At 43.7% G+C, this 27,227-nt stretch overlaps 1 protein-coding gene across 4 annotated transcripts in view; it reads left to right on the top strand.

The window, feature by feature from the left end:
• Positions 1–27,227, top strand: part of LOC144680732 (calcipressin-2-like) — a 443,141-nt gene that overhangs the window by 330,816 nt on the left and 85,098 nt on the right. For all 4 annotated transcript variants that reach the window (XM_078542029.1, XM_078542028.1, XM_078542030.1 and 1 more), the window contains one exon: positions 18,647–18,820. In XM_078542029.1, the coding sequence (XP_078398155.1) occupies positions 18,647–18,820 (174 nt within the window). The remainder of the gene's footprint in view (positions 1–18,646; positions 18,821–27,227) is intronic.

Raw genomic sequence — 27,227 nt, 5'->3', positions numbered from 1 at the left:
CCTTTGGGTACCCGAAGGGAGGAGGAACGGCAGCTGGACAGCCCTGGGTCATCCACTCAGGAATCTCAGAGGCTGCCCACTCCCTTTGAGTCCCTGTTACCTGTGAGCCCCTAAACTTCGTCCTCTGTCACTGCACTGGGAGCAGCTGGCCCACAGGTGGACAGCCAAAGCAAGCCAGGGCCCTCAAATTGTTGGCACTTCAGAGGACCCATGCCGAAGTCTTCAGAGGCAACAGGGCCAACCACTGCACAGGCTACCTCCACCCCTGCTGCAGATGTTAGGGCAGCAACTAGAAGAAGTGGTAGGCCTAGAGAATGAATCAGAAACTTTTGTAAAAACATTATCTGAATGACAAGCAACAATACCGATATATACTTCCATGGGCATGATTGAATGTGCATGTGATTGTAAAAGTGTGCAAAGAGAAAAATGGAGATTAAGTTAGGAAAAGTAAGGAAATAAAAAGGAAAAGAAAGACAGTTTACTGATAAGAACAGCAAGGTTAGACCCTGGAAAGAGCAATTTAATGACAAGAAGGTTGATTGCTGAGTCAGTGAAACATTGAAAGAAAATCATCTGCACCAGTCTAGACATCAAGGAAGATGAGATATTTCCAGTCTACAAAAGATTTTAAACATAAACAAAGGGGAACTGAGCGATGTATTATAAAAAGAAATATTAGATGCACATGATGGAAAAACTGCCAAACATCAGGCACTCATTCAAAGCTAGGAGATGTGACTTCCCTGGAATTATTCCTGCCAATGACAGGGATGGTTGCTAAATCCCTTGGGCCACAAGTTGGTCATGGCCCAGATATTTTTTTTATTCGTCCATGGGATATGGGCATCGCTGGCCAGGCCAGCATTTATTACCCATCCCTAGTTACCCTAGTTCAGAGGGCATTTAAGAGTTAACCACATTGCTATGGGTCTGGAGTCACATGTAGGCCAGACCAGGTAAGGACGGCAAATTTCTTTCCTTAAAGGACATTAGTAAACCAGATGGGACATTAGTGAACCAGATGGTATACTAGTGGTTAAAACAACAGCAACAATGGGAGGTGGAAATAGGTGGTCAAAAGCTCAACTTGTGGTCAAATATGACACCAAGGATGCGAACAGACTGGTGTAATCTCAGACTTTTCCTCTGCACACTGATGGTTGTAAGGCTACAAATTTCAATACGCATGTTGCTAACTACACATTCAGCAAATTTGCATTTCTTAGTCAATGGTACTTGATTTGGCTAAGCGATGAACTGAATATGGGAGTATCTTTACACAGCTAAACTGTAGTGACAAACATGAGAGTCCATACCATTATACAGATTACACAAACAATATGCTTAGTATTGAACTAGCTGCATTTACACACAATGACAGGTACAATAACAACAACAACTTGTATTTATATACCACCTTTAACGCAATAAAATGTCCCAAGGAAATTCACACAGCATTATAAAACAAAATGTGGCACCGAGCCACATAAGGAGATATTAGGACAGATGACCAAAAACTTGGTCACAGAGATAGGTTTTAAAGGGCATCTAGAGGAGGAAAGATATATAGGCAGAGAGAGTGATGGTCCTGCCATGCCTGTAAAAATAAATGGGCAGTGGACACTGTACTTTTAAAAAGAAAGCTACATGGAATAATGGACACTGAACCCTCTCAAAATGGATTCCAGAAAGTCAAGTGACATTTGTTTGTGTTTTTGGACAGAGACACTGGGCTGGATTTTCATCATAGAGTGGGAGTTGGGAAATTTCCTAGCTCAACACACCTGCCTTGGGAGAACGTACCTGAAAAGGCAGGATTTTTGTTCTGGGGGTGCGGTGGGTGCTAACTGGAGTCAGACCTGAAAAGTCAGCTCCTGAAAAGAGTTCGGAGGCAGTCACAGGGGTTGCTCGATCTGAGGTGGGCTGTATAAAAGACCCGCCTCAGTGCTCTGGGATTTTGTCCCAGTTGCACTAATACAGTAAAACAAAAACAGACCTCTAGCCCTCACCCCTCACATCACCTCATCCCCCACACACTCCCAAGACACATTTGGCTAAGAGCCCAGACATTCATTAGTCTGTTGAAACGCTGCACCCAAGGGAAAATGTTGCTTGATTGACAGGTCTTTCTCTGTGATTTATTCTATCAATTGTACAATGTTTATTTACGCAAGATAAATAGGTGTCAGGTGTTTGTAATTTCTGCTATTGATACTTTAAAGGCTTAGATGATTGACGCTTTTATAGGGTTCTAGTAAAAGCACTTTTTAAAGAAAGTAAAAAGTTATTAATGAATGACCTTTGAAAAGATTTTCCACACATGCTATTGTTATTATAGGGCTCCTTGGTTCTGTACAGAGTGTATAGTTGGTGAGTGGGCATAGAAGTGCAATAGTTTGGTATGGAGGGTATGAGGCACCATGGGGAATGGGTGGAGGGGCATAGGTTGGCATGTAGGGTATGAGGGGTCATAGGGATGGAGGGACGTAGGTTGGCAAGAGGCATGGGTAAGACCTTTTGAACTTACCTTTCAAAAGGTTCCTATCCAGACTATGGTTGAAGACATCTCTGAGGTGCCATGGCTCAGAGTTCCGAAGAAGCTGGCCCGACTCCACAAAAATTGCTGAGGGCTAGGCTACGCCTATGGAGCCAATGGAGCCAGCCAGGTGTACAAATTGGGGGCACCGTGAGACTCATTGAAAATTCAGCCTAATATGTCTGGGAAGTTACTTAAAAATGCAAATGGGTTTTCCTGGTGCAAATTGACTGCCTTTCACCACTTCAATTGAAGAGATTTAAAGAACAATGGCAGTCAGATCTGTCGGCTCCATGCGGTTGGAATGTCAGATAAGGTCTTTCAGTGAGCTAATCATAACTGGTGTGTTGATGGGATATAAATCTTTCCCCCATTGTATACCAATCATCCCAGCTCCAATTCATTATGTGTACAATGGGATACATTGAAACTGCCATCACATGACCAACACTAGCTGGAGAGGCGGTCAGCACCTTATTATTCCACATGAGAGCACAGCAAGGCAGTCTGGATCAGCAGCACAGAGGGATCACACCCAGCAAAGAAGAAAAGAACGCTGTCTCTAAAAAACAGTCATCTCAGGTAGTGAAAAGAGCTAAAATAAAAGCAAAATACTGCAGATGCTGGAAATCTGAAACAAAAACAAAAATTGCTGGAAAAACTCAACAGGCCTGACAGCATCTATGGAGAGAAAGACAGAGTTAAGAGAAGTAGAAATGTGGTGAAATATATGCTGTTTAAGGGGGGGGGAAACAGGTGAAACTGGATAGAAGGCCAGTGTTAGGTGGAGGCAAAGGAGAGATTGCAAAAGATGTCATAAACAAAAGGTTGAAGGGGTGTTAATGGTGGTGATACTGGCTAAGGGAGGTGCTAATGGTGACATTAAGAGTAGAAAGCAGGATGAGCAAGTGACAGATAGCCCTAGTTGGGGTGGGGTGGGGGGAGGGGACGGTGTGGGAGCAAGGATCAAAATAGGCTAAAAGGTGGGAATAAAATAATGAATGGAAATAAATTGAAAAAATAATAATAGAAATAGGTGGGAAAATATATATATATATATAAAAATTTAAAAATAAATATTTGAAAAAAGGGGATCAAAAAGGGGTGACGATGGAGGAGAGAGTTCATGATCTGAAGTTGTTGAACTCAATGTTAAGTCCAGAAGGCTGTAACGTGCCTAATCGGAAGATGAGGTGCTGTTCCTCCAGTTTGCATTGAGCTTCACTGGAACATTGCAACAGGCCAAGGATGGACATGTGGGCGTGAGAGCAGGATGGTGTGTTGAAATGGCAAGTGACAGGGAGGTATGGGTCATGCTTGCGGACAGACCGAAGGTTTTCCACAAAGGGGTCACCTAGTCTGCGTTTGGTCTCTCCAGTGTAGAGGAAACCGCATTGGGAGCAGCGAATGCAGTAGACCAAATTGAGGGAAGTGCAAGTGAAATGCTGCTTCACTTGAAAGGAGTGTTTGGGCCCTTGGACGGTCAGGAGGGGGGAAGTAAAGGGGCAGGTGTTGCACCTTCTGTGATTTCATGGGATGGTGCTGTGGGAGGGGGTTGAGGTGTAGGGAATGAAGGAGGAGTGGACCAGGTTGTCCCGGAGGGTACGGTCCATATGGAATGCTGACAGTGGGGGTGAAGGGAAGATGTGTTTGGTGGTGGCATCATGCTGGAGTTGGCGGAAATGGCAGAGGATGACCCTTTGAATGTGGAGGCTGGTGGGGTGAAAAGCGAGGACAAGGGGGACCCTATCATCGTTCTGCGGTGGAGAGGAAGGTGTGAGGGCAGAGACACGGGAGATGGGTCGGACATGGTTGCGGGCCCTGTCAACCACCGTGGGTGGGAAACCTCGGTTAAGGAAGAAGGAAGACATATCAAAAGCATTGTTTTGGAAAGTGGCATCATCAGAACAGATGCGACGGAGGCAAGGAACTGAGAGAATGGGTTGGAGTCCTTACAGGAAGCAGGGTGTGAGGAATTGTAGTTGAGGTAGATGTGGGAGTCGGTGGGCTTGTAATGAATATTGGTGGACAGTTTATCGCCAGAAATTGAGACAGAGAGGTCAAGGAAGGGAAGGGAAGCGTCAGTGATGGACCATGTGAAAATGATGGAGGGGTGGAAATTGGAAGCAAAATTAATAAATTTTTCCGGGTCCAGATGAGAGCATGAAGCGGCACCGAAACAGTCATCGATGTACTGGAGAAAGAGTTGTGGGAGGGGGCCTGACTAGGACTGGATCAAGGAATGTTCCACATACCCCATAAAGAGACAGGTGTAACTGAGGCCCATGTGGGTACCCATAGCCACACCTTTTAATTGGAGGAAGTGAGACGAGTTTAACGAGAAATTGTTCAGTGAGAGAGCAAGTTCAGCCAGACGGAGGAGAGTGGTGGTGGATGGGGATTGTTCGGGCCTCTGTTCAAGGAAGAAGTGGAGAGCCCACGAACCATTCTGGTGGGGGATGGAGGTGTAAAGGGATTGGATGTCCATGGTGAAGAGGAGGCGGTTGAGGCCAGGGAACTGGAAATTGTTGATACGTTGTAGGACATTAGAGGAATCACGGATGTAGGTGGGAAGGGACTGGACAAGGGGAAAGAGAACGGAGTCAAGATAGGAAGAAATGAGTTCTGTGGGGCAGGAACAGGGTGACACGATCGATCTACTGGGACAGTCCTGTTTGTGGATTTTGGGGAGGAGGTAGAAGTGGGTTGTCTGAGGTTGGGAGACTATGAGGTTGGAAGCTGTGGAGGGAAGGTCTCCAGAGGAGATGAGGTCAGTGACAGTCCTGGATGATGTTCGGTGGTGGGGTCATGGTCCACGGGGAGGTAGGAGGAAGTGTCGGGGATGTAGGAGGAAGTGTCTGTGAGCTGGCGCTCAGCCTCTGTGAGGTAGAGGTCAGTACGCCAGACAACAACAGCACCACCCTTGTCAGCAGGTTTGATAACAAAGTCAGGGTTGGACCTGAGCGAACGGAGTGCGGAAAGTTCAGGAGACAGGTTAGAGTAGGTGAGAGGAACAGAGAAATTGAGGTGCCGATGTCACACCAACAGTTCTCAATGACAGGATCAAGGGCAGGTAAGAGGCCAGAGGGTGGGGTCCAGGTGGAGGGTGAATACTGGAGACGGGTGAAATGATCCATTGAATGGGGGGAGGACTCCTGCCCAAAGAAGTGAGCACGGAGACGAAGGCGGCGGAAGAAGAGTTCAGCATCGTGCCGAGCCCGGAATTCATTGAGGTCAGCGCGTTAGGCTTAGGGCCTTGGCAGCTGAAGGCACAAGAATACTCAAGAAGCCAGAATTAGAGGAGCACAGGTATCTTGGGAAGTTGTGGGGCTGGAGGAGATTATGCAGGGGCAAGGCCATTGAGGGAATTGAAAACAAGGATGAGAATTTTAAAATTGAGGCATTGCTTAATCTGGAGTCAATGTAGGTCAGTGAGCACAGGGATGATGGGTGAATGGGAACTTCTGCGAGTTAGGACATGGGTAGCAGAATTTTGGATGACGTCAAGTTTATGGAGGGTAGAACATGGGAGGCTAGCCAGGAGTGCATTGGAATAATCAAGTCTAGAGGTAACAAAGGCTTGGTTGAGGGTTTCAACACCAGATGACTTGAGGCAGGGGCAGAATCAGGCAATGTTAAGGAGGTGGAAATAAGTGACCTTAGTAATACGTGCTTGGAATCTCATCTGAAGGTTAAATATGACAATTATCATTGCAAGGGATGAAATAGGTGGCTAGAGTGCAAAGGTACCATATAATGCCATGTAAACCTTTTGATCCTGATATCCTGTTTCTCCTAGTGTGTAATATTATCAAAAGTAGGAAAGACACATGCATTTGCTATACTTTCTGCAAATACCTGTAGATTGATGTCGACATTACACTAATTCAGGCAAACATTCCATGTACTTCTTCTGTTAGATACTGATACATGTAATCTAAAACTGCAAACATTCAAAATTCATTGTCTATCCTTAAATGGAAATAAAACAAACATCCATCCTGCTGCATGCAAATGTTAAATTTATATTATTAGGAGAACACATTGACAAGTTTCTTCTTTCTGCCTAAATATTCTAAACAATAATGCTTATTTTTCTTCATAGATGTTACTCCTGTATTATGAGAATTGGGTAGCTCCATACACACTGCCATCTGTGGGCTATCAGATAACACAGTGGGGGTCCATTTTCCATCTCTCTTTTATTTTAATTGGTTAGGTCATAGAATGCTCCATGTTGGTACAGAATTCACAAGAGCTTTAAGAAAGGATAAATATTTGTAAAAGGAAAATGAAATGGATTAGGGGAATTGGCAGGGAAATGGGGTGAAGTGGATAATTTGTTCAGGGAGCCACCAAAGGTGCAGTGCCTGAATTACCTCCTGTGTTGTAAACTTCCACGAATACATGTCATGATAATATTTTAGAATATCTTCTTTTCTGTACACATGGGCAAGTGCACACAAAAAAAAATACAATTAAATTGTCTCCACGTTTTTCTTCTTGTATTCTTGTACATCTGCCCATGAGAAAGATTTAGATATAAGGTTATAGATTTCAGAGATATTGGTTGCCTTTGCTTAATTTTGTTTCTTCTTTCTAACCTCTCACTTTTATTGGCCCCATTATTTACAGCAGAGTGAAGGGAGTGAAAATGGCCAGCCAATCCTTTAAGGCCAAGGACGTGGCAGTTCTGCTATCTTAACAGGAATTCATTGTAATTCTTTTGTTCCAATTCCCGCCCAGCGGTAGCCGGGTGGGAAAACCAGTGGCAGAAGGCTGCAGCCAGGAACCTCTGGGTACAGTGCCCAGCAATTGGAAGGGGGATAGTTGGTAATCCTCATCCTCCTGGCCCACAGGGGGATGAACTGAGGTGGGGCGGAGTTGGACAAATAACCTTGTAGAGCCAACAGCCCTCAATTGCCGTTCACTGTCACGTTTTCTGATGCCTCGGGAAACTCACCAACTGACCTGGATGGATTTATACCAGGGCACTTAAGTGGTGGATCGCGAAACTGATTGGGTCCTGCCGCTATCTTCAGGGAATTATCAGAAACAGGAGGTGGTGCTGTAAAATTGGAAAGTAACAAAAATTGAAAGGGAGTCAAAAGTTATGGACAGGCAGGCAGGAAAGTGAAGTTCAAGCCAGAATTAGATCAGCCATGATCTTATTGAATGGCAGAGCAGGCTCGATGGACTGAAAGGCCTACTGCTCCTATTTTTTATGTTCTTATGATCAACGAAATTTACTTCATGTTCCCAATTGTGCTTTGCAAACCTGATTCAAGTATGTTAATGAAGTGGCCTTTTCTATAGTGGGACATTTGGACCCCTGATACTCACTGCTGTTAAAAAAGGACTGGTCTTCCCATATTTATGTCCTTAGCCCGTGCCTCACCCCATCTCGCCTGTCACGTGATGGGTGTGGGGTGAGAGGGCGTTGATATCAAAGCTACTTGATATTCTACCTGCAGGCTGTTTCTTCTTTTATTTTTTTTTTTGGTTTTTCTTTTTTTTATTCACCATTTGTTTCACTTTGCTTTTGCAATTTCTCTCAGTCATTATTGTTTTTCTCTTTCTGTAATGTTGCCATTAATAGTTCCTGAATTCATGCTCCTAATTACTTGGTTGCAAAGCACATTGAAACAAAATGGCACATTGTATTTGTTCTGCCATAATCTCTGCAGCTGTTTAACACAGAAGCCTGTAGAAGTAAACTAATATATAAAAAACATTCCCGTGTTAACATTTAGGATGTTGATCAAGACATGGAACTACACTGGTCACTGAGGGAAAGCATAGTATGATGGGGCCGGAAGGGATTCATAAACCAAATGTATGAGTACAATATAACAGCTATGGTCATGCATTAATCTCACCATGTTGTGAAATTTAATTCAGGGGATTTGATAATTGTGGCACCAAAAAATAACTAGGCACTTTTTCTCTCAGGGACCACAGTATGTTGCAGGTAAAAGTCAGGATTATGATGGAAATGTGAATGAGTTCAATGGAAGAACTGAAAAAAAGTGAGTCTTGCCTCCATACAGAGAGCATTGTCTAGAGATGAAATAACGGTAACTGAGAAAAAAAGGAATGTTGACAGCAATGGAAGTAGTGTGAGACAAAGGCAAAAAAGTGTCTGTTCCTAAAGTATAAAGCTACAGAGAATGTGGCAGATTGAAACAAATATAAAAACAAGATAAAGGTATTTAACAAATTAGTCCTCCTCCTTTAGGTGCCATTGGCAACCATGGAATTGGTCCATGATTATGCCTGGCAAAGTACTATAGTGGTCTGCCATTGCCCTCTGTGGTATGGCTGATGCTACCGCTATGCCACAAGACCTCCATGAGCTGGTCAGAAATGCTGAAGTAAATAGGAGTTAAGTTAGGATAGCAGGACATGACAGTAAAAGGAATATAAAGCATTTCTATAAATACGTTTTCAGGAAGCAGGTTAATAAAAGGAAATGATGGGGCCATTGAAAGATCTCAAAGATACCATAATATCAAGGGATTCGCAAATCTTCTAAATGAAATCTCATGCTCTGTTGTTATGGAAGAGGTTATGGGTTGTCTCCCCAGCATGGAAGCTGAATTTCTAGCTTCTGGGAGAGCAGAAGAAGTACTGAAAGACATACAGTTAAAGATAAAGCAATTAGGCTGAAGAAGTTCAAGGGAGATGAAGCACAGACCTGGATGTATTTATACAAGGTCACTTAATGTGGTGGATAGCAAAATTGATTGCCTTCTGCCACTATCTTTAGGGAATCATCAGAACCAGGGGCTCCTGCCGAGAATTGGAAAGTAGCAAAAATTGAAGCAAACTTTGAAAGGGAACATATGGACAACCCAGAAAATTTCAAGCCGTTGGGAATGTTAGAAGCCATCCTAAAGGAGGTATAGTGAAACATCTAAATAGATAAAGGATAGAGATCATGCCGAAACAAATAACTGGAGCTCTTTGAGGAAATTACAGATCTTGGTGACAACAAAAAGCTGTGGGTGTAATGTATTCAAATTTCAGAAAAGTCCTTATGACTATGTAAAGCTCTTGAAACTTACAGATGATACTAAACTGTTGGACCAGGGGTTTGAGGGTTGGGTGGGTGGAGTAGGGCTGGGGTGCAAGTGCATCAAATAACACAAAAAAGGCAGACCAAATCCAGAGGGATCCAGATATTGGGAAGTGGGCTGAAAGCTGGCAAATTGCATTAAGTGTGGATTAATGTACAGTAATAAGATTAGGGAAGAGAAATAAACAGTAGGAATATAAATGAAATGGCTTCAGGTTATAACAGACAGCCCAGGAAATAGCCTGGCGCTAGTAGTGGATAGCACACTGAAAGCAACAGCATAGTGTACCCAGCCACAAGGAAAGCTCATCAGAGGGATGGAGCATAAAAGTGTCTGGATCTGGGCCAGATGGAGTTTAGAAAGGTACATTACCATAAGGATTCTATGTCGCTATATTAATATGAATATTTATCTAAACACTATAACATACATAATTCAGACATGGCGTACCTTTTACTTTTGATAATTTGAAGTCATTTGTTGAATTATCCAATAATTTAAATTGGAATTTAGTGCTAAAAAAATTGAGTTATTAGATGATTTTGAGTTAAGGGAGTAGACTGTATTGATTTTAATCTGGCAGCACAGAAAGCACTATGTTCCACACTATTTATTTAATTATCTCTGTAGTTCTCAAGTGATTTTCTGCATTTAATCCTAGTTCTCATGGGTCTCATTAGTCTATACAATTAGTTCACCAATTCAGACTTTAAAACTGTGAAAGGAAAACCATTTCTGACTGTGCCTCTAATTAATTCTTCTGTTAGATTACCAAACCAATTATCTTTTTGATGCGCATAAATGCAGTAGAAGTTAGGCTTCATTGCCTGCTGGCTAGAGGGCCTGCTGAACCTCTTTGCCTTTTTCAGTGCTGGAAGCATTTTAAGGGAAAAGCAATTTTTTAGACAAATACTGCATAGGGACTGTCTTCTGCAAGCAGCGGTGATGTTAGATTTAAAGTTGAAGCTATGCTATAAATTAGAAAGTATGGGCAGTAATATTAGTGGGTGAATCCTTTGCTATTTTTGTGGAGGTGCTAAACCAGTTCAAATTTTTCAGGGGCATCCCAGTAATGACTGTCACAGAGCAACTTATCCTTTGCCGTACAGGCATAGGGTGCCAAAACTAATTTTTGATAGTCTCATAATACCTTGTTAATATTGCCCCATTTATAACCCACTGGGAGACAAACTATTGTTGATATGTACTGGCCAGTTAACACTTATGCATGCATGCTTCCAGAACTTAAATTTAAAATGCATTTCCACCATTTCCAAAGGCTTTGGGCTAAAACTTCGGATTAGGATTGAACGAATCTGCAGTGAATAGCCTGACTACAACTCTGAAAATTGGACAGAACAAAACTGTGCCTGGATTCTATCCCATATTTTTGGCCTAGCCCTGTAAAGCATGAGTAATTCTGCTGCCTGCACCTCCATGTCAAAGGGCGTGTGCGGGAATATTTTCAGACTACCCGAGAAATTTCACCTTCACCTTTAAAAGGCCTCAGCACAGCTTGTAACCACTGACGGCTGGAGTGAGTTTCATTGAGGCTACTGGAAAGGCTGCAAACCTTGTCTGAATTAAGATAATCAATCCCAGAACAGATTAATTACTTTACTGTAATCTGAAGTTACATATCTTGTTAGAGATGAAGGTTGTTTACTGTTGTTTTTCCGTTAGCTGGCAATGGCATCAATAGCAACCTAGTGGAGCAGCTTTGTGCCACTACATCTTCCTGCCAGATCAGGATGGGCACCTCTGATAGGCCCTTAAAGGCAGAGGCTGCCCTTCACAAACATTCTACAGTTTGAGAGCCAAACTTTTGCTCCTGAGTTGGGTGTGCAGCGTCGGGAAAATTCTGAACTCCAAAAATCCGACATTGGGAGAAACTTCCCTGAGCGGTCGGAATTTTGGGGACTATGTGGGGGTGAGGGAATGTAAGGTGTCAGGGCTAGAGGGCTGTTTTATTGTTTTTATTACAACTGGGACAAAGTCCCATAGTACTGGGGGAGCCAGGTACTATCTGGAGTCGGGCCTGCTGCCTCTGGAAACAGTGCACAGGCAGCCACAGGGACTGCCTGTGGAAGTAGGCTGTTTGAAAGGCCCACCTCAGTACTATAGGACTTTGTCCCAGTTGTAATAAAAATAATAAAACAGCCCTCTAGCCCTGACACCTTACATCCCCCTCACCCCCACATAGTCCCCATGTCCCATCTATGCCAATTGATACTGATTCATGGCCCCATGCCCTATGGCTCCTCATACCCTGCATGCCAAACTATGCCCCTCCACCACCCCCTATGGAGCGTCATATCCTCCATGCCAAACTATGCCCCTCTATCCATTTCCCATGGTCCTTTATAGACTCTGTGCCAACCCATGCCCTCCACCCACCAAACTTTGCCCTTACACCCTCCATGCCAACTCATCTAGAACCCACCATGGACAGACCTCAGGAGCCACAATGAGATAAAATAAAATAATGTTCTAAGCATCTATTACAGACTCCATTGTATTAAAAAAAACACTCATTGATGGAAGCCTATACAATACATTTAAATTCTCTCATATACTTAATCCTTTATAAAAACATTTATATTCATAGCCCCACATCACTTTATGACCACTTGGAGCTGTCAATCAAACTGTGAACTTACAGACTCCCCACTGTGATAATGATAGGTTGTGGAAGCAGTCAAGCAGAAACAATACTATAATGATGGCATTCAAGCTTATGTCACACAACATCTATTGAAATTGCAAGCACTTTTTTTTCAACTGCAGGCTGGCTGATGTTTTTCAAAATTTAAAGGGCAAGGGATTTAAATGACCTGACAGTTTGACAGTTCCATACACCTTATCCACATTTTATGCTCATGTGTACTCCTAACAATCCCAAAAGGGTATTTGCCTTCTCTCAATGGGTACCTGACCTCTCCAAAAGGGACACCTGGACCTCTCCAAAAGGATACCTGACATCTCCAAAGAGGTCCGGTAGGTAGACCTTTTCCTTAAATGTCTAAAGCCCATGAGTCATGCAGTGGAAATCCTGGTAACAAAAATTGCTTCTGTTTGAAGGCAACAGCACACTTAAAAGTGCAGTTGCCTCTGTGAATTGTGGATGTGTGAAATACCTCCCCTTTCCCCTTCCCCTCCCCTGAGCGAAAATGGTGGGTGCCGGTTTCGGGGTTGGGGTCGGGGTCAGGGCCGGGACTTCTGGAATCTGGTACCATTTTGGCTAAGATACAGAGCCCTTCCTACTTGGTAAAAATGCAGCCCAGAGTTTAATTTGGGTAGCTGTGGATTCCACTCCAGCTTTTTCTTTCCTATGGCTGGGTACAGAGCAACAGCTATAATTTTACATCAAGATGGTCAAGCCACGATATTACGTCAGGAGTGGCTGTGTGTATCGTTGTAATACCCCCTTCATATTAATGAGTCGGCATTGAGTCGTTAGTGTTTCATGGTCTGTTCTGGGTGACCACAGTCGCACAAAGGAGTGTTTTAATTTTCCATTTATGCATCAGGTATCCGCATCTGCCATTTTGGGGGGTTGGGAGGGGGCTGGTGGTTGGTGTGGGGGTGGGGAGCAATGTGTGCCAGCACGGGTGGCCAGGGTGTTGGGGTCAACTTGAGGGTCCCAGTAATGCACCTCATTGCAGTGTTCAGTTGAACATCAACCAGGCGAGTGTGGCTACTTCTGGTCCATATCGGTGCACAGTGCTCAGCTACGGAGTACGCAGGGGCCATCAATGAAGTCTGTAGTACCGGTGCTGAGGCTCCTCAACTGGTGTTTGCCTGTTTCTGGATCTAGTTGACTCTTGACTTCATCTTGGAAGCTACCTTCTTTAGGTGGCTGTGGAAGGTTAGCGTGCGGTCCAGCTTCACTCCAAGGTAAGTCGGACTGGGGTCACGTCACACAGGATTGTCACAGAAGGTCACATTCAGGGTGCATTTAACATTCTTGTTATCAAGCTGAAATGTGGTGACTGTTGGTTTGTGGGAGTTTGGTTTGAGCCTCTATTTCTGGAAATACTCAGACTAACATTTCAGCTAACTTGTGTTAGTCGAATGAGCCCATTGAAATCTCAGCCCCTTTGCATTTTTGCAGATTTACAATGTTTGAATGTTAACACTCTCAGGATGTATATATTTTCAACTTTTCCAAGCCATTTCACTGCATAAATGAAGACAAGAACATTTTAGTTCTTTCAAATGAACAGATTAATACTTGGCCAAGGTAAACTATGTTTTCACACATACTTACATTAACAATATTTCATCCATGAGGGGAAAATGAAGTCTCAGCATCTTGGAGCGATTAATATATTTGAGAACAAAATTGAAGATGAAAGAAAAATGTATTTTTTTCTACTGCTCTAGCTTTTGAGACTGAAACAAGAGTAAGGGAGCTAGGGCAAGATAAGCATTCACATTGCACTAATCAGAATATCATTAAGTAATTCTCATTGGCATCAATTGTTGTGCCATCGTTTGTGAATATGAGATATACAAGTGCATTTGCAAATTGTTTTCAGGATATGGGATGAACAGAGGATGGGAAACAGAATCTTGATTAACCCATTTCTGCCAGTTGATGAATGGGTGGCATAAAAGACCTTTGAAAATTAATAATATACAAAAGCTAAAAAATTTACACTTCTAAAAACATTCCTTAATTCGCTAAAACATTTGATGGAATTTCAAAGGCTTCAAGAAATGCTAATGAAGAGGAGAGGCAACAAAATTATGGTAAAGGGTAAAACAACAATCTATTTTCAGATTAACAAGTACAAATATACATTTAGGTAGCATCTTAACATATCGCTTAGAATGTCCCAAAGCTTAGCATACATTGAAATACAAAGTGCACCCCCTGTTGTTAAGTTGCTGAATGCAGCAGATATTTAGTCACAGCAAAATCCCACAAACAGCATTGAAACAAATTATCAATTCATAGTTTTTGCTGCTATTTTGTTGAGGAAAGAATGTTGATGGGGATATGAGGAGAACTTCCTGCTCTTCTTCAAAATTTGTCACTGGAACTTAAACATCCATCTCAACAGGTAGATAAGGCCAGTTTAATATCTCAAGCAAAGGTACAGCCGTACACGTCCTTATTACTATATTTAATCTCTTTTCTCATCCATAAAAATGGCAAGGGTGTTACAATTGACCTCAGTGCCCCCACGTTAAAGAAAATAAAAAATAGTCAGATTTGCTGAAGTTCTTCGCTATCTGGTGGCTACTTCTAAAAAATGCTTGTGTGTAATTGGGTGTAGTTAGGATGGGGTTGCATATAATCCCATCATTAGGTAATGTGTCAATATTTACTGCTTGGGCCCACACAGAAGAATGGCCACTTGAGCAAGTCATGGAGGCTGACCCGCATCCATAGGAGTAAGTGCTAAGTCGGGATGGGAAAGAGAATTGGAATACACTTTTCAAATGACATTTCTTTTGAAGAACACATTACAAAATTCTCCTCAAATAATGTAAAGCTTGTATCGCTATTATTTTCAGCAGCTTTATTGAGCAGCTTTGTACAGCACATTATATTAACACAAAAGCAACATACTGCAGATATTAGAAATCTGAAATAAAACAGAGGGCAGGGCAGCATACGCCCGACCTGATTTGGCGTAAAATAGCGTACGATATTTTGGTCGGCACCCGCCGACAATTAAGAGGCCTATTAAGGCCCTTAATCAATTAATTTAAACATATTTTTCACTGCCCGTCCAACCCTATGGTTGGCGGGCAGGTGAATCGGCCAGGCGGCCTTTTGATTTTTTAGCAAACCTCATCCACGGGTGGGATGAGGTTTCCACAATTAAATAAAAAATAAATATAAATTTTTGGGCAGAGTTTTTATTCTGTTGATGTTATTGTGTGCGTCCCATGTCGGGACATTTTTTTCAGGTTTTAAAAATCTTTATTTTTGATTTTAAAATTGTTCAGCTCCCTGGAACTTTCAGTCCGTGCTCCCCCCGCGCATGCGCAGACTTTACGCTCGCACTTCTCCTGCCCACACCCTGGCAGCACTGAGCTTCTCAGCGCGCCTTTCACGCTGACTGGCTGTTAATTGGCCAGCCAGCGTGGAATCGCGGCCGGGGGCCGAACGAGGGTGGTGGACCCTTTCCCCGCTGCTCCCAGGCCCGCCTGCCACGCACGCCCGACGACCCGAAAATCCTGCCCAGAAAGTACTTGAAATGTTCAGTAGGTCTGGCAGCATCTGTGAAGAGAGACACAGAGTTAAGGAGCTGGATTTTATGTTCCTCGGTGGGATGAGGGAGGCGGAACGAAAGATGAGGGGTCCGCTTGTCCCTGCCCCCACCATCTCTGTATGTCTAAACATGTATGGGATGGTTAATTAGTGGCTGTTCAGCAGGAAAGAAGCCAATTATATGTGCATAAGAAGCTTGCTTCCTGACCACAAACTCTTGCAGTTATTGTCAGGACAAGTTTCTCATGCCTGTTTTTAGATGCGACAATATAGTCAGCTCTTGTGATTTGGAAGTAATATGAATAATAATACAGTGATGGATTTTTATTTCAACTACATTCACAGAGGAATATGAATCACATCTTGGTGTGAATAAATAACTTGTGGGTTCTGAGAATCGGCACTGTAGACCAGCAAGTCATGTGGCAGAGGGGTAATGTCATGATCAAGGCTAGAATTGTAAAGTCCCAGTTCAATCCTTGGTCACTAGTTTAGTTGGACTAATGGATCTGGGTTGCACGCTTGCTGCAGGATGACTGAATTAGTACCAAAGAGATAACAGATCAGTAGACACTTCTTATGTAGAACACATTCTATTTATTTACAAAGGAACTCAGCAGCTACACTTGTGTGCTTAAAACTAACATTACAAACTCTTACTCTAGACTACTCACTACTGACTACTGACTACAGACGACAAAGGTAGCCCGCGCTACTCTGTCATTGGATAATAAGATCATCTGATCTACTATAACATACTTCTTAAAGGTATATTACACATCAGATTACCACAGTCCCCTGCTCTCAGAATCAGTCTTTATTATTCATTGAAGGCACAAAAAGATTTTAAACAGTCATTTAAAATCATTCAGATGCTGCCACCTTCTCCAGCAGAATCTGCTGGTACATTCAGTCATGGTCCTAGTGGCAAGCCTTTTCTACTGCCCTTGTTTTAACCAGCATAAAAGACTCCCAAACTTTTTTACGTCCGATGCCTGAAAAATGTAGCAGGTAATAAAAAATTGCAGAGGATTGGGTTGTTAACAAGCTTAAGAGCTTGTTAATTAATGATTTCAAAATGGCTAGTGGGCTGCCGTCTTTGGTGCCTGCAAGCCTTGATGTCAGGTTGCTAACCCGATATCATGCCAAATCTTTCATCAGCGTGGGAGGGCAGCGCGCCCAATTTGGGAACATAAAATCCAGCTCCATGTTTCAGGTTGGTTCTGACAACAGGTTGACAGCCTGAAACATTGGCCAGAACTTTACGTTCGGCGTGCGGGCATGTGCCCGGCACGCCCGAACGTAATATGACACGTGATGATGTCAGGCACGTGTCCCGACGTCATCATGCACTCGCGCGATATTTCGTTTGGTGGGCGCGCGCCAGAGTCGGCTGCGCGCCGGCCGATAATTAAAAGGCCTATTAAGGCCATTAACAAGCTCATTAAAATTAGCTCAGCGCACGGAGTTGCCTCAGGGAGATTAAGTGCAGTTTTAAAGATGGAAAAAATAAAATTATTCAGACATGTCCCCTTCATGTGGCAGTGTCACATGAGCTGGAACATGTTTATGAATTTTCATTAAAAATTTTATTTAATTAATAAACCCTTCATGAAACCTCATCCCGCCTGTGGATGAGGTTTCATGAAAAATGCAAAGGCTGCCTGGGCTCTTCGCCTGCCCGCCACCCTTAAGATTGGACGGGCAGCTCTGATAATTACTTTAATTAGTTTATCAATGACCTTAACAGGCCTTTGACAGTTCAGCGGGCGTGCAGCCAACTCCGGTGCGCACCCGTCAAACGAAAGATTGGAATGACACATAGTGACGTTGGGACACATCCCCGCACGCTGAACAGAAAATGCTGGCCCATGAGGGGACATGTTTTTTTTTAATTTTTACTGTCTTCATTGATTTTTTAAAAAAGTGCTTCAATCTTTCTGAGGCAGCTCCAATCCAGGCAGATTGAAGTGCTCCTTTGCGCATATGCATGAATTGCACGCTAGGCCCGCTCTCCCTCCTCCCCCCTGCCCGCATAGGTAGCACTGAGCTCTGTCGCTCGTGATTCACGCAAGGCAGGCCTTAATTGGCCCACCCGCGTGAAATCGCGAAGCAGAGCCGATGGCGGGCGGTGGTCGGCCTCTCGACTGCCCACCCCCCTCCCACCGAGCTTGCCCAATGAGGGAAAGATTCTGGCCATTAACTCTGTTTCTCTCTCCATGAATGCTGCCAGAGCTGCTGTGTATTTACAGCATTTTCTATTTTTATTTTACTTTACATTCACCATTGACACTAAGGGGTAAAGTTTCACTGCTTAGGTGTTAATCTGGCAGTGGAATGAAACATTTTTGGATTCTGCCATGAGCAGGCGGGTGATCTATTCCAGTCTATTACCACTCAGGTAGTGAAAGTGAAAAGTTATGCTTTGGTTTTAATGGCTTGCTGCAATTATCCGTATCAGAATTGCTTTTCCCTTCAAACACTGTCAAACTCAAGAGGTCATTGCGGCTATTAGTAGGCTCTGCCTGGGTCTCCAATATTCTTTCAATTTCAAGGAAAAGACTCCAAACTGTTCTGACTATGTAAACAATTTCATAGCATTACTTATATTTTGTATTGATTTACAAAGTGCTAAAAATATGAACCTCATCACTCATGTGAATTTGTACTTGTACAATTTTGCTGAATGCAAATTTTGATATTTTCAAAGGGCATTGTTTAAAAGTTGACATATTTGGATTAAAATTGTGATAGAAGTCAAGATTTTAAGTTTGCTTTCTTTATGTTTGTTAAATGCAGGAGAAATTTGAGGCGCTTTTCTTGACCTATGATGACCATGCCACATTCCAGCTGTTTAAAAGTTTCAGACGTGTACGAATTAACTTCAGCAATCCCAAAGTAGCAGCCCGTGCCAGGATAGAGCTCCATGAAACAAAGTTCAATGGGAAAAAGCTAAAACTCTACTTTGCACAGGTAATGAATTCAGGACTTTGAGTGATTGTAAACCATTAATCATTAATACATTAGGAAAAGAGACTGAAGACAGAGGTTTATTCAAAAGATGTGTTTAATTAGTGCAATTAAGGTAGAAATTGAACAGTTGCATAGTTTAAAACCCATAATATGAGCACAATGAGGTTAAATTTTGGGGATCAGTATCTTAAGTCTTTAGGATACTTGAAAGACATCTGACCCAAAATTGATATTTCAGGTATTCCTGGTAGCCACCTAAAAACAAATAGCCCCTTACATTTGTAAATAAAGGACCTGACAAATGTTTTAGGACTCCTGGCGCAATTGGTGTCCTAAGAAACAGTGCAGACCCACGCCTGCTTTACCTGCCATAAATGTGGCCTCAGAACCACCTGCCACTGATAAGGCAGACATGAATATTTTAAACAATACTCCTATTAGCTGCTCCCAGCTGCATTCAGCCCCATTCGGCTGTCCTCTTCCCCATGCCCCATACAATACTTATCTGGGGCCGATGCTGGCAAAGCTGGTGACCCATACTTTGTTCATGTGGAAGGGCGAGCTGACTGTGGAGATGGAACGTGCCAGCAGCTGGGTCAAATTATTCAGATGAGGCCCAACACCCAAAATCAGGCCAGACTTGTGCTACCCAGCTAGGACACACATTGCCCAAATCCAGGCTTTAAGGGTTTTCTAGTCCACTGAGTCCTAATCAGCCAACATCTGCAGTGAGCTATTCAAATCCAAATTTGAATTTCAGTAGAAAATTTATATCAATTAGTAGAGCAAACAGTTCTCACTAACTTCAGCTTCAATGCGGGATTTAAATTGCTCAGCCTTAGTTTGATTTTCACAGAATGATGCAATTATGATTGAATGGAACTAAAGGATTTGTGGTGTGACAGAGGTACATTTACCATCTGGGTGGAGCACAATAAGGGAAACCTAGCACATGGTTTATTCACCCCTTACAGATCCTTAGGTTTTTCTTCTATTGATTTCAATGCAAGGAAAACCAGATGAGCGCTGTTACTGTTGTGTGAACGTGCTGCCAGATTTTCCTTTCCATGTGCTGCCCAGATGATGTTTAACACCTGGGCAGTAAAGACAAAAGTCTACCAACAGGGTTTAAAAATGCTGCCTTTTCATTCAGGCCAGGTTTGGATAACTATTAAATAGGTTCTGTCTTGGTGAAAAGTATTTGACACACCTTTTTAACCCATTGCTGTAAACCATATTGAAACACAACTTATCCCTCTCCCTCCGAACAAAATAAAATTATTGAATAATTTTTCATGAAGTTACAATTAATACTGAAGATAGTTTTGTGAGCTGCAATTGAGTCTACCCAAACACATGTCAATTAGAGCTCTTACGACCAAAAGAGTCCAAGGGCAGAATTTTCTGTCTACCAGGTGGGCGGACCCGACCCAATCTCCGACGGGCGAGGAGCCGATCCCCGCCGGAGAAGCGGGCCCTGCCGCCATTTTAAGTGGGCAGGCAAATTAAGGCCTGCCCAGTGTGACGCCCGGCGGGAAGCGCTATGTGCTTCCTGTGTGGGTGGTGGGGGGGGGGCGAATTTCCCCAAATGCGAGAGTGCGTTCTTTCGTGCATGCGCACGAAAGAGCGCACATCTCCCTGAGGCTAAGTGCTGCCTCAGGGAGATCGCTGACACTTTTAAAAAAGTTAAAAATAGAAAAAAAAAATTCTTAACATGTCCCCCTCATGTAACAATGTCACACGAGATGGGACATGTTAATAAATTTCACTAAAACTTTATTAAACTTTTTTTAAACCCTACATGAAACCTCATTCCGCCGGTGGATGAGGTTTCATGTTTTTTCTATTCTCCAGCAGGGCTCCTGGCCTGCCCACCAATCTTAAGGTTGGACGGGCAGGTCCTTTAATTGTTTTAATGATCCTGTCACTGGCCTCAATTGGCCATTGAGAGTTGGGTGGGTGCACAGCTGATTTTGTTGTGCCCCCGCCTTCCTGAAAATTTAAATGGGGCGGGTGTTCCCCCCCCACCCCCGACGTCATCCCACATCATTTTGCGCATCGGTGGGCGGGCCCCGTCCCCTGCTTACCAACAGCAAAATTCAGCCCCAAATATTTTTCCCATTAGTCTGCATTGGATTTGAAACCAGAGTTGAAAGAATTATGTGCTAATATACTGTAAAACCCAGTCCTCAACTGTTTTATTTTCAACTATATAAAGAATCAAGTGTGCCTGTTCCTAAGTCATACATTCGGTCTTTAACTTTACGATACAAGTATTCTTCTAATAAGAAGTAACCAACACAATAATATCAATAGTAGGGACCATACGGTTGGTGTAAGTTTAGCACATTGTTCTTCCATAACATGACATTGCTGGATGATACCTTGTTCAAAGGTTGCCATAAACTGTGAACATCAAGTAGGTGCCACAGGTAATGTTCAGTGAGAGGATTTTTCATAACAACTTATCACCTTTTGTGTCTTGATGTTAGCTGTGTTTGCTGATGAGAATCTTGTTATTTAAAAAATTTTCAGACACCACAAGTTCTTAATTTGTCCAGTATAGTTCTATGGTGACATACGGAATAATTTTTACAAAATCGCACTTCTGTCATAAACACAATTTCTGAAAAGTACTCCTCTGGTGTTTTAATAGTAGAAAGTGATTAACTTCACAATACTCTGCACACTTTAAGTTACTACCATTAGTAGGATGAGTGGCAGTGTGGGTGTGGTGAGGTGAGGAGGTTGCAGGTGGTGGGGATTGCAAAGAGGAAAAGGCCACCTTGCTTCAAGGAAAGAAGAGGGTTCAGGGAGTGAGTCAACTACACTCTCTTACGCTGCCCCTTAGGATGCCTAGTGCTCTTACAAAGGCAAAGTGTCAGAAACCTTGAAGTAAATTGCACATCAACATTCTACTGGTTCATTGGAAAATGTATGTGGCATGAGAGAATGTAAAAAGAGAAGATATTTTGTTGTTAAATGGCAGAAGGAAATAAAAAACATGTACATATCTGTATACAAACACCCACAAACAGGTTTAAGTCTTTGAGTACTAAATATTTTTCTACATGTATACATTATTTCCTCGATTTTCTTTTGGGATGGTCTTGCTGCTGGAAGTGGTGTGGAGAGGGACTTCTGCCTGTCAGTCTGACTCCCCTATGACTCTGATCCATTTTCCTGCTTGAGGGCGATTACATATTCAAGTTGGATTCTCTGTGACTTCAATCTCAACAATACTTCTCTGCTATCAATACAAGAAGGCATTTTGGAGTGTTTCCATGATCTAGTGCTCCCAACATGGAACAATGTTCACAGGGAGCATCAGTTTGCAAAATCATACCCCCTGGTACAAAGGAACAGATCAAACCAGAGATTTCAAGCTGTTGAATTCCTTGGAAGAGGCTATCATGGATATTCTTGTCGATAAGAACAAAGAGAATATAGGGAGAGATGGAAACAAAGGTTAGTGCAAATGTCTTCTTTTATGACTGCCCCTTCTTACACAACCACAAAACCATCACACATAGCATTTTGTAACTCAGACTCTTTTTGAAGGTGTCTTGGAGCCAGAATTCTAACACATGTTCCTTTTTTATAATTGTAGGCTGGAAGAACAGCCAGTCACCACTGCCAGTAGGTCAGAGCAAGTCCCAGCACCCAATACCACACCAATAGCCAACATGTGTGAGCCCCAGTACAACTATATGTACCCCAAAGGATGCAGTTAGTGGACTTGAGGAGGTAGCATTGGGCAAGTCATAATGTACATCTCAGTGTGGAGGAGCAGGTGCTCATGGCAGAAAAGTAGGAGAATCCTGCTGCTCAGATGCCCATATAAGTGTTATGTGTGGCTTCCTGTATTTTGGAAATTTAGTGGTTTATTTGTACAAATGTTTCATACTTGCACGCAATTAAACGGAAGAAAGAGTTGCAAAATCTCACCATGCTTAACAATGCATTAGTCATTTGTTTGGTACAACTGTAGACAGCAAATTGACTGATACAGCAGATAATCCCTACATTAGTCAAGAAAGGAATGGAAGCACAACAGTTGAGGAAGGATGAACCTTGGCTGCCACTGGCTGTGGCATCTGTTTTTAATTTGCACTGATTCTAGAAAAGGAGTGATGAAAGATGAAAAACAAAATAGGAAAAAACAGGCTGAGAAAGATTACAATTTGTTTTTCCCTGTTGCACAGAGCTTATCTCTGACACAACATTTAAATGTGTGCATATAACCTTGATTAGATCTTCCACCTGTAGATTGGGAAATTTGCTGGAGATCTTTGTCTGAGTGCAGTGTGAATGCACACTGTTCAAAAGAAGACCACATGGATGTAAAACCCAATCGCAGAATCAGTGCTGGAGGGGATTTCTCAACGATGACCGGGAGAGATTGCTGTATGGCCAATTTCCTGGATTTATTAATTTCACCAGTGGAATGTTACTGCCAGTGGGATATTATAACCTCCAGGGTAGATTTTATGAATTTGTGCTCCCGTTGAGGAACATTACTTGCCAGGAGCTTATATTGGAAAATTGAGCATAAAGATTGCTGAACCCTGTAATGGTCATAAAAGGCTTTAGGCACCATTGACCATTGTGCTCAGATTCCCAATAGAGCATGAAGCTCCATGCTGAAAGCACGTTGCCACTTTGTTCTAGTAGTGCTACTACAGTTTTCATTAGATCAGGCATTTACATAGAATTTATTGAAACCTGGGAGTAGCACAATAGCATGCATCTGATGGTGTTCCTAAGGGAAGATAATCTATTTGCATCCATGTTATGATCTTTTTACTCCACAAGTGAACAACCTCAATGGTGCTCAAGCTATGACCAATTCCCAATTGCTTAGCACATGTCACTGTTATTCTATTCATAATACTCTCATAATACTCGTATAGAGGGCGGAATCTTCCGTTCTGGAGTAGAACTCTGGCAGCGGGAGTGAAGTGAATATTACTGCCACTCGCTTGTGACATGGCTTTTCTCACACGATTACGCAGTGATCAGCGAATTAGATAGCATGTACGAGGAGCATGACGAATCTTGCGGCGGGGGCGGGCAGGATGAATGCACACTGTTCAAAAGAAGACCGCATGGATGTAAAACCCAATTGCAGAATCAGTGCTGGAGGGGATTTCTCAATGATGACCGGGAGAGATTGCTGTATGGCCAATTTCCTGCCATTATCTCACTGGGGTGAAGGTCTGAGCACTACATTTAAAGGGCACCCAGACAGGCATTAATTTCCTGCGAACCAGGAGCATCAGTCTGGCTGTTGTTCCAGAAGTGGAAATCGATTGCAGATATCAGCATGCGGCAGAGTAGAAGAGTGGTCCCACAGTTCAGTGATGCTTCACTGCAGGTTCTCCTCCAGGCAGTCCAGGAAAGGTGGAGGGCCCTGTTTCTCAGGGATGGTAACAGGAGGCCCTCCCATCTGACCAAGGCGGCCTGGATGGAAGTAGCAGCATGGGTTAGCACGAGTTGGCCCACAGAAGAACCTGGGTGCAGTGCCCAGTGCCACAAAAAAATGAATGACCTGCTGGGCGCCGCAAGGGTAAATGGCATTTAGTATTCACTGCAAGCTGGCACTCATAAGTGCATCAAGCAATGTAGATGTGTGAGTGCAGAGAGATGGCAGATATATGTGTGTGTATCTGTGTGTGTGTATGTGTGTGTGTGTGTGTGTGTGACTTATGTGTGTCTCTCTCTCAACAGGAAATCACATGTCATCAGTATGCATGCTTATTTACAGTTTTGGACCCTTTGGGATAACACCCAATCCTTCTGTTTGACTGCAGGAGAAAAGAGCTCACAACCTGACGTGAGCGAGGGAAGACTGGAGGAGGGGTCCCTGACCTCAGACTCCTCACTGAAGCTGAGGAGGAGACTTCAGAACGTTCGGGGAGGACCATGGACAAGGGTGCACCAGTGGAGAGGCTGGCTTCTGCACACAGTCCAGTGAGGATGCCTCCAGTCTTCTGCTGACCAATGCACATAGAGGATTAACGCATGAAGCTTAGGTGGGCAAAGGGATTATGTGTAACCATGAGTGAATTCTTTGTGTTATCCACTGCAGGTTCAGGAATCAAGACCAAGAAAAAGAGGCAGAGAGACTCTACCCCCAACTCCACCACCACCTCTAAGAATGATGACGCCGAGCCCTGAGAGGGTGCACCATCATGGCATTCCCTTGCACCCCCCACCAGCACAGAGATATTCAGCTCAGGAGGTGCACATTCTAGACTAGGCTCAGGGTCACAATCTGGTGAGCACATTACAGACGCATGGCCGCAGCTGACAGAGGATGCAACAGTTGAGGCCTCTGAAATTTGGAGGATTGGTGGTGACTAGGCCCCTGCTGAGCCCCATACAGATAATGAGCCTTTGGGTTTGGCCTTACAGCACTGTTGGAGATGCAGAGACAGGCAGGGGAACATCAGGCAGAGTAACCAGAGGCCATGTGCAGACTTGAGCAAAGGCTGGAGGAGTCCATCCACGTCTGTCTGGTGTCCTGGTTCCACTGCTTGACTGCCTACATGGAAAGCGTGGCAATTGCCTTTGATACCCAGGTCCGGGAGGACACCCAGTGGCTGCCGGATATGCGCTATGCGGACCAGCACTCCATCATGCTAGCCATGGGTGCATTCCAGCAGTGGCTAGCAAGAAGGGGATGAGGCACCTAGACCTCCCTCCAGGTGCCCCTTCTCCTCAAGGAAGGGGCCATCACGCACCAACAGGAGAGGAGGAGTGCCAGCAAGGCACCCCAGGGGTGTTATCCCAGGACATTCCAGGGTGCCCTGCCTCTCCACCTCCCCTCTGCCAGTGATTTCATCACCTCCAGCAGATCAGGCCGAGGAGGGTGATCTGCATCTGTGCAGGAGACCGTCAGGAGGCCAGAGCCCTCTAGGCCTTGGACCACCAGGAGACGGCCGCCAAGTCATCTCAGGCAACAGGGCATAGCAGTCAGCAGACTGCCTCCACATCAGCTGTGGAAGCCAGCGCTGCACCTACGTGTAGTAATAGAAAAATAAAGATTAAGAAATTATAAGGGCACAAAGGTGGCACAGCATTCACTGTATATATGAAACATATTTGTAAATATATGTTTAATTTCACTTTATTCACGTATGTTGTATTTTCATTATGCTGCTACTTGCTGCAATGGTCGCGTGTATTTAAGGGTGTTTCACTTTGTTCCCGATCAGTCTGGGATGATGTGGGCCTATGGACACATCATTGTGTCACATCGTCAGTAGTGGCATCTCTGAGTATCCTGACATGTATAGGATTGAATTTTGGGCATCATTTGTAAAGTTGCTGCCTTGGAACGCATCTGGCAACCCCTGTCTCCAACAAGCCAGCCCTTCAATCGATGAGGTGAAGCAAAGACTTGTGGCATTTGTGAGTGGGTGAGGATGTACGCATCGTGAGATCTCCCTGGGTAGTGCGCACAAACCTGAAGGATTTGGTATTTCTTCTCTGTGATTACATGCCAGCAGCACGTTCCTAGAGTGAAAATCTTTTCTGTTAATGAGTGCAGCTGGGTAATGCCAGGGAGCTCTCAACACCACATGTGTACAGTCAATGGTCCTTTGCACCTCTGGGAGTCCTGCATTTGCAGCAACTCCCACTGCTCTGGCTGCCTGGCTCTCGGGGTCTATATGGAATTTCAGAAAATCATGTGCTCTTCTGAAGAGGGCATCAGTCACCACCTGGATACACTTGTGCATGGCAGACTGGGATATCCTGCATATGTCCCAGTAGAGCCCTGGAAGGACTCATTAGCGAAGAGGTTTAATGCCGCTGTTACTTTTAATGCTACCAGCATTGGATTGCCTCCCAGTCCTCATGGACGCAAGTCTTCATGAAGCAGCTGGCTTAAGTGATTAACCACATCCCGTGACATCCTAAGACACCTCTGGCATTGCCTCTTACATATTTGTACCGCCTGCAATATATATGATTTTGGGCCAATGCTCACCATTGCACTGGCCCCTGGTTACATACGAAAATGCAAATTAGGGGCAGAAGTAGGCCACTTGGCCCTTTGAGCCTGTTCCACCATTCAATAAGATCATGGCTGATCTGAATGTAAGCTCAACACCACATTCCTGCCTACCCACGATAACCTTTCACCCCCTTGTTAAGAAAGAATCTATCTAGCTTTGCCGTAAAAATATTCAAAGACTCTGCTTACACTACCTTTTAAGGAAGAGAGTTCCAAAGACTCACTACCCCCTGAGAGAAAAAAATTCTCCTCAACTCTATCTTAAATGAGCAACTCCTTATTTTTAAACAGTGCCCCCTAGTTCGAGATTCCCCCACAAAAGAAAACATCCTCTCCACATCCGCCCTGATGAAAAAGGAAACATCCTCTCCATATCCACCCCGA

Source organism: Cetorhinus maximus, chromosome 5 (assembly GCF_964194155.1).
Source record: "Cetorhinus maximus chromosome 5, sCetMax3.hap1.1, whole genome shotgun sequence".
Lineage (NCBI taxonomy): Eukaryota > Metazoa > Chordata > Chondrichthyes > Lamniformes > Cetorhinidae > Cetorhinus > Cetorhinus maximus.
Note: the sequence above shows the minus strand (reverse complement) of the source record. Positions and strands in the feature narration are given on the sequence as shown.